The 9,128-nt window shown below is 33.2% G+C and overlaps 1 protein-coding gene across 1 annotated transcript; it reads left to right on the top strand.

The window, feature by feature from the left end:
* The first annotated feature begins 507 nt into the window (after positions 1-507).
* Positions 508-1,452, top strand: LOC100020741 (olfactory receptor 5D18-like). The gene has a single exon (XM_001373090.3). The coding sequence runs from the start codon at positions 508-510 to the stop codon at positions 1,450-1,452; it is 945 nt and encodes a 314-aa protein (XP_001373127.3).
* The last annotated feature ends 7,676 nt before the right edge of the window (positions 1,453-9,128 follow it).

Raw genomic sequence — 9,128 nt, 5'->3', positions numbered from 1 at the left:
ATTGTAATATAGTCATTGCAATATATAGCATATATTTATATTATATATGTATTTGTTTATATATTACATAAATACCCTATATTTTTTCATTATATATTATGTTTTAATTTATTTATATTTCATATAATATATATATTTTTTATATTTTTTAATTTGTATTACAGAAATTCTCCATAAATCTTAATGAATACTAGTGTCTTTCTTTTGGATATTTTCCCACCAGTTTATTCAGGATATGGATTACTTGTAAAAAGTTGTTTAGATATTGATTGTCCCTTTTTATTGTGAGTTCTCTGAGGGTAGGGGTCATTATTTGTCTTTCTTTGTGTCCTAAGCACTAAGGACTCTGCCTGTAATCTAGTAAGTGCTTTATAAATGTTTACCTGACTGACTAATGACTAATGTTATAGTGATATTTTTTTCTCAATTTTATCTGGAATATATGGCTACTGAGATCTCTTTCAATTTCACTAATCTTGTATTCTGTAATTTTCTCCAGTAGGAACCATGAGAAATGCTAACCGAAATGAGAGTGATGCCATCATCTTTATCCTTTTAGGATTCTCTGATTACCCAGAGCTCCAGATCCCTCTCTTCTTGGTATTCTTGATTATGTATATGATCACTGTAGTGGGAAATCTGGGCATGATTGTGATCATCAGGACCAACCCCAAACTCCACAGTCCTATGTACTTTTTCCTTAGTCACTTATCTTTTTTAGATTTCTGTTACTCTACTGTGGTTACACCCAAATTGTTACAAATCTTAATTGTGGAAGACAGAACCATCTCTTTTGCTCCTTGTATCACACAGTATTCTTTTGCTGCCATCTGTGTGGTGACAGAGGCATTCTTATTGGCAGCAATGGCCTATGACCGCTTTGTGGCCATTTGTAATCCCTTGCTTTATATAGTTGTCATGTCCCAGAAACGTTGTATCCTCATTCTGACAGGGGTATATACATGGGGCCTAATTTCTTCTCTCATATTCATCTACTCTCTCCTTATATTGTCATTTTCTGGGATCAACATCATTAATAACTTTCTCTGTGAATATTCTGCTATCCTTTCTGCCTCTATTTCTGATAAGCATGTTACAGAGCTAATCTTTTTTATCCTTGCTAATTTTAATACATTCTCCACACTCATTGTTGTACTCACATCCTACCTTTTCATTTTCATCACTGTCCTGAAAATGCAGTCAGCTAGTGGGAGATATAAAGCCTTCTCTACTTGTGCCTCCCATCTGACAGGTGTTACCATCTTCTTTGGAACCATCCTCTTCCTCTACTGTTTGCCCAGTTCCAAAAGCTCTTGGCTTCTAGTCAGAGTAAATACAATATTTTATACAGTGGTGATCCCTATGCTGAACCCCCTGATTTACAGTCTGAGAAACAAAGATGTGAAAGAATCTATCAGGAGATTAATGGATATAAAAATCTTTTCTCACTAATAATATTGGTATTAATGATTCATCTCCTAGTTCTTATAATTTTTGACAATTAGTGGAGATATTTACTTAGTAAATTCATTTCTTCACAGTGTCCAACACTTGGGTACTCCAAGTATTCAAGAGATCTATAAGCCTATGAATATGAATAAGGAAGAAGCAAATATATGTAACATAAAAATGTTAAAAAACAAACAAACAAATAAATAGCCGCCTCCAAAAGGAAAAAGTTTATATATGACTTAATAGGATAAATCCAGCCCTATACAAAAGTCAATCTTCAAAAATTTGGTGGTAAAATAAATGTATTCATTTCACAAAACTGAATATTGATTCTCTCTCAGTGACCTTATCAGTTTATTAAAGTATGGGAAAAAAAGAATGAAAAAAACAATGTAGGACCATGAAAGTATTTACTGAAGTGTGGTTATGATCAGTTGGGTTTGAAAACTCAGTGAGAAAATCACTTTCTGTACCTTCCCAAGTATTTGGCCCCATGGACTGCAGTAAAACTGAGTGAGAGAGAGACCTAGAGAACCAACGGAAGAGGTATTACACATTATATTTATGATATTCTCAGTAAAATGGCATGTGTGTGAAACAGAAATCTAAAGGGATCTTGAAATAACAAGCCACTATTCCAAATGGAAGACAAGGGAAACCAATGTTTAAAATAGAACATATTTTATTGAGATAGAGAGAGAGAGGAAATGTTCAGCAATATCTCACATTATGGACCTGAGACAATCTCCCCAAATTTACAATATTTGTGCCCATGCCCCAAGTCATTGACCTGAGGCAAAATACCCCAAGATATATAGGAAAAAAAACCCTTATTTTTAAGAAAATACTATGCTCCATTTAAACAACACATTCACACTTTTCTTCCAATTAACATTTTTAAGAAAATGACCAAGGGTTGGGGACTGATATTTTAATTAAAAAAATAAAGGACAGGAATGTTAAATTGAACAACTTTATAGTGGTTACAAAGAGAGGAGGAGTTTAGGTCTGGATTACCTGGGAGAGACTAATGTTTTACAATGGATATGAGGGGATGACTCCAACTCTGGGCTTGATCACCTGGGAGAGGCTTCTAACATAATGGGGGAAACTAAAAAAAATAGTTCAGTCTAAGACAAGGCCAATATGGAACCTTCCTCAAGGCAGAGGTCAAGAGCCAATTTATTAACATCTTGAAATACAAACTCAAAAGACCCAAAGCCAAAACACTTACCGGCTGTTTCTGTCTCCCTCAGTTCAAATGGGGATTAGGAGGCCTTTGCATTAATGATGAGGGTGGGCCAATCATCAGGGGATAGGGATAATTACATTTACTAATCTCTACTGGGGTCTTAGGGTATTGATCTCAGACATATTAATAACTATTACCTTTATAATGTATTAAAGTTACAAGTCAATATGTTATTCTGAGAATAATTCATTCATTCCACCTCACACACATGCATGTAGGAATTGCTCTCAATGAAAGGAGGCCACCAAATATAGGCCTAGAAAACTTTTTAGCACTTCAAGATCACCATAGATAAATGGGAATGATGTGAAAGTAATTTACCAGAGTAAATTTCTTGTGACTACTATTAAAATACGTCAGTATCAGGTGTTTAATCTGGAAAATCCCTGAGGTAACTCTCAGTAGAGATAGCAATTGCTGTTTTTGGAAAAGTCACCAAAGCTATTCCCATTACAGGGTAAAATGTATTAGTCTGATCAGGATTTAGTTGGTTGTCTGGGTTTATCAATGTAAGCTTATTCCAAAGGATTATTTTTATGTATCAAAATGGGGCTTCAGCAAATTGTACTGATTAGTATAGTCAGTTTTCCATTCACTTTTACAACCATTGAATGTATCAAAATAGTCTTAAGAGTTGACAGAGGATTAAAATCATCAGGATGACTCAGCTAATTATAGACCAACATTTCTCTTATTTATGAACAGTGTGGACACAACCAAAGGTGCCCTTTGTGCTCTGTAGACCTAAAAAAATTACAACTATCAAAGTAGTTATAATAAAGGGGCTGTAATTGGAATAGCTATATTATAAAAGGATAAGATGCAGAGAACCAGAGTACTTGGACTTCCTCTGAACTAAAGAAAAGGTGTTGCTTAAATATATGTGAGGAAAGATGGGTGTAGAGTGTGGGAAACAATAGCAAATCTGCATTAAGTTCACAAAAATTAAGGAAGACACAATAACCAGAGGCTATAGTGATTGGGAAAGATATTGTTTTCTAAAATTAAATCCTGGGAAAAAGGCAGAACCAATTCATAGTTCATTCAATCATTATTTTTCTTTTGAATTCTTTGTTTTAATAGTCTGGGAAAGAATGGGAACCAATCTGAAGATTCCTTGAAGACAAATTTGACAATTCCCTCCTTTAAAATAAGTAATGAAATCTTAGGAAAAAGGGATTCCATTTAATTTAATGAAAAAAAATCACATTTCACTTTGTCTTTTGTCTTTTAAATAAGAGCTTTTGAACTTTTTAATCAATAAACTTCTTTATACTTTGAAAAATCAGGAATGTGAAAGAGATCTTGTTTCTCTGAGCAATAGTTTAAATTATATACTCCTTATTATTATATATTTTAAAATTCGCATACCCCATGAAAGTACCTAATTACTTTCCTGAAACTGGTGGCAATAAGTAATTAAAAGTTTATTGAATAAGGAATAACTAGATTAGATCTATACTTTAGGAAGATAACTTTGTTAGTTGAGAGTAGGCTTGAGTAGAGTTTTTGAGGACTTGAGGGGAGATATTGTAATAATACATGTATCAGATGATGAAGACTTTATGGTTGGATAATGCTTGAAATTCTCAGAAAATGTATTTAATTAATTTTAGGTTAACTTATTAACTGACATCCTAATCTGGTCAGTTCACTCTCCTCTGATACAGAAATATATATATATATATATATATATGTATATATGTATATATATATATGTATATATATATATATAATATGTACTTATACATACTATAGTTAATATATGTATGTACACATACATATTATATATACATATGAATATACTGTCAACTCAGAAAAACACAGAACTACTAAAGTAGTCATGAAATCAAATCTTTAGTCAGGAAAGAAATAGTTCCTTAATATTTGGCCACCAACCTGAGCTAAGAGTTAAATACCACAGAGTCAAAATTCTGAGGCATTGGGGACAGTGTCTCTGATAGAATCACTGTCAAAGATGATTCTTCAATAGAACATAGGAATTTTATATACCTTTTGGGGAATTAAATAAAGCAAACACACTGACAGATTGAAAACTAAAGGTTGGGTTATCAGGGAATGGTCTACCACTATGGACACAAAATGGATGTTTCCTGCACAACTGCTGGTCTTCTTTGGAACAGATCTCTGATACAATGGGGGAAATGTCTAAGAAAAAAAATAGAGTGATATGTTTTGAGCATTTCTATTACTTCCATTCAGAATACTTAACAGATCCTTGGTGATCCCTTATTCAGTCTAAGAAAAAGTCAGTTTTGTACTTCCCTTAAAGGCAAATTCCCAAGGGACAAAGGCAAACTTAAAGTTTCCAAAAATTAGGTTGACAACACATATACATAAATACCTACATACACACACACACACACACACACACACACACACACACACACATACTCACATATGAGTGGGATAGAATGACCACCCACCCAAAAACCTAGAGTCAGAGAGTAGATAGTATAAGAAAGCAGTCTTAATTCATTCTCATGAGGATGGGAAAACATCCTAATGGAAAATGCCAATGCATGGCTGTACATACAAATATTATATAGTTTTCTGACACAAGACTCCCTTTCCCTTCTGTCTGAGGGCCTGTTCTCTGGGGGAAGAACTTACAATATAGCTGTGAAAACCTACCTAATCCCAAACAGCAAGATACATAATGTGAGCTCATCAGGAGCTTCAACCAGGGCTAAGGATTAATTAGCCCTGCCTGGGTTGAGCCTGGGACAGGAGATAAATTACTTAGTTATCCTCTCTCTGATTTCTTGCTTCACTCTTTCTACATTTTGTAAATAAATTGTAAATGAAATCACTTTGCAAGTAACTAAATTCCTGGCAACCACACTCTTAAAATATAAAATTCAACATTTTAAAAATTAACTCCTTTTACCCCTTACAATCCATCTCCTAAAATACCTTGTTTCTGTCAAGTTCTTTGGAGTTATTGGGAAAAAATCCCTACCAAATGAACTAATGGGTAATATAAAGGACTGAAAAAAGTATATATTATATTTCCTTATCCTAATTCTCTGATTCAGGATATTTAGCAAAAATAAAGGGATTTTAAAGGAAGAGTGTTTTCTTTATTGTTTTTTTTTAACTAATGGGATTTTCAGCAGCTGATAATCTGGCCTTCTGCTATTCAGTGATAATTTCCACATTTTTAGCCCTTAACTTGCTTATTTGGAGGTGGAGGCTGGTGCTCTTTTCCCTCTCTCCCTAATTGTTCTCAGATTAAATTTTAGACTCAGATATTTTAAAGACTCACAATTTCCATTTCCAAGTTAGTTATTCCAGGAAAGGAGAAAATTTCTCTAACTTCAACTATTTGTCACCACAAAAATTACATATGAATGTTCCAATCACAACCAACAGAGTATTTGAATGTTGGTTCTAGAAAACAAAAAAGGAGAAAATTCTAAATAGAGGGCAGTTTCCTAGTTCCCACAAATATATGTTTTAGAGATCATTTTGGTCAATATCTTCATTTTTTTTAATGTAAGGAAATATATGGTATACAGGTTAACCAACTCAGTGTAACTGTAGAAATAAGGGTAGTTATTAAGATTATTCTTTATAAATATAATTATTCTTTTCTACTAAAAGATATATATGATCATTTGATTTGGCATCTTGTATGATACTCTTTGTAGCATTCATAACTCATGTATTCATGCACAAAGACCTAGTTCACTCTCTTTTTTAAACCTTTATTTTCTGTCTTAGAACTAATACTACCTATCAGATACAAGGCAGAAGTGTGATAAGAGTTGTGTAACTGGGGTTAAGTGACTTGACCATGATTATAGAGCCAGGAACCATATGGGGCCATGCTTGAATCCAGGACCTCCCATCTCCAAGGCTAGCTCTCATCCACTAAGATACCTAGCTGTTCCAAACTGGTTCATTTTTGAAGGACATATCTCCATTGTGGATGAACCTTCTTGCCCCTAGGAAATATCTCATTTCAGCATTGATTTCCTGAATAAACTCTATAAGACCAGACCCTCTATAGTTCAGTTTTTATGGTAGTAATACACAACAACAGAACTACTTTTCTAAAACTGTCCACGCCCTTTGTATACAACTTATAATCAAGAAATGTGTTATAGTTTCCCTCTCAGAGCAAAGAATTAAAGGATTGTTCCACTTCCCAATGCCATGGTTGTCTTTATCATATGTGGGCACACTGCTATTATAAATACTAAGGTAGTTAATTGTGCCCAATGATATTTTCCATATAATTCCCACCTATTACACCTTATTACAAACTTTCTATGTTATTTTTCCTAATTAATTAAGATCACATTAAAACTATCTTTGGAAGACTACCTTCCACAGTAATTTGAGATAAATCCTCTTTTGAGGTGTCATAGGAGACACACGCTTCCCTCTGCTGCCTTGTTTTGTAATCCAGTGGGAAAAATCAAGTTAAGATACTCTGCATCCTCATTCTCATTCCCAAGGGTCTTAGAGAAAAATGTAAGATTATCAGCATCTCACCCAGGCTTTGACTCTGGTTTATTCCCTCCTTTTTATCTTCTTAAGGATCTGCTGTGAATTAGACAATGTTTAATTTTCTATATCACATTATTAAAGTTATTAAAGTTTAAAATAATCACTCTTTATGTTTTCACTGTTATCCTAACCATACTCTGAAAATTTTATTGTGCTATTGTCCTTCATTCGTGGAAAAAAACTTTTGAACCAGGACCATTACTCCTAACGTTTCAGCCCTGAGAAATAAGGCATACAGAACAAGGTGTCCACATTCTGGTAAGTCAGTGTACTTGGGGGTTCATACCCCTTTCTGTCACTTTTCCAGGGTCTACACACCAGACTTTTCTCAATAATTCAAGTCAATTCAGAATATTTATTACCTGTAATATCCCCATGGCTTAACAGAACTTTTAGGCACAGGATGTGAAGGATAATTGGAAATGATCATTTTTTTTATTTAAATCATCATTGGGGTAAATTTAATGAACGTTTATTGGTTATATGTGAATATATTGAGTGCTAAGGTACAAAGTACTCTCAATTTAACAAGGTGGAAAACTACATCAAAGATCACATTCCATATTATTCAACATAAAATAACATTCTAGTTAGTGTTATAGGTTAGCAATTACATTGAGCTTGTAAAGATTAAATAGTCATTGGAAGACAGGATGTAGAAGCATGATTTTCCAAAGAAGGTGTTTTAAACAGTTGTATGAGGAAGAATCAGATTTTAAAAGTAGATAAGAAAAGTGGACATTGTAGAGTGGAGAGGAAGGCATTGTAACCATAAATGTTGCTTATTTCTTTCTTTATGTTTCCATAATAGACATATATTTTTAATTTATAGGGGGAAAGCTGAGGGAGGGGTCAGGTTATAGAATGATTCTTAAAGGAATTTTCTCCTTTGGATATGAGAAATTATAAAACTTAGTGGGATTTTTCACAAGACCATCAACAAAATGTTGCTTTCTCCTTGCTATTATAATATTTTTGTTGTATTAATAAAAACTAGGAAGGATCATTGACTTTATCACTGTGAGATATCTTAAGACCAAGAATCGAGGATATCAAAGCTAGAAAGAATCTTAGAATTGTATAATTGAAAATCTGTTACCCTAAAATAGAACACAAAATAATGGACTTTGATGGAATATTCAAACAGGAACTTAAAGCACAAATGGACTAATTCATATTGGAAGTAAAAATTACAATTAACTTTAAATTAGAATTTTGCATTTTAGCCATAGAGTGTAACATTTGTAATTGAAGTTAGAAATAATAAATAAGCAGTTAAAGCTTGGAGAGAATCTGAAGTAGAAAATGTTAGAGCAGGCAAGGAACATAGAGAATAGATCAAAGGTTGTTAAAGCAGGAAGGAACCTTAGCAAATGATAAGTGAATGAAAATCTGGAAAGGGTCTTATCTAATAGAATATACAATATTAAAGTTGGAATCGTCCTTATAGATTATATATTTCAATAATATATAGGTTCTATAGGTGTCAGCTAGTCTTACTTTTAGAGTCAGAGGAGGAAAGGTTCCTCTTAATTTATTTCACTGAATTGTGCACTTAACATTAAATTTCTTTGGTTCATAAATTGCTTATTTTCCTGTTTTTCTTTGCATCTTTTCAGTTGTGTTATTCATTATTTTCATTTGCAATGGTCCATTTTCCGTTCCATTGTTTCTGCTATAGATATTTCAAAAAGATAGCCATGAGAGAGAAGTCTGGAGTAGTCCAGTCTATATCAGTCTTACTCTGTTTATCTTAATCTTTGTCTATGTCTTTCATAGTTAGAAATGGTTCCATTTAAAGACATCAGAATCTATTCTTGTCTAGGTTTTTGGCAATAGCTTCTGAATCAGTTTAAGTTCTAATCTATAATGTTTACCAATAAGA

Source organism: Monodelphis domestica, chromosome 6 (assembly GCF_027887165.1).
Source record: "Monodelphis domestica isolate mMonDom1 chromosome 6, mMonDom1.pri, whole genome shotgun sequence".
In the NCBI taxonomy this organism is placed as follows: Eukaryota; Metazoa; Chordata; class Mammalia; order Didelphimorphia; family Didelphidae; genus Monodelphis; species Monodelphis domestica.
This window is presented reverse-complemented; position numbering and strand designations above follow the sequence as displayed.

Coding starts and splice junctions, on each gene's coding strand:
- LOC100020741 (XM_001373090.3), top strand. CDS start 508: ATGAGAAATGCTAACCGAAATGAGAGTGATGCCATCATCTTTATCCTT.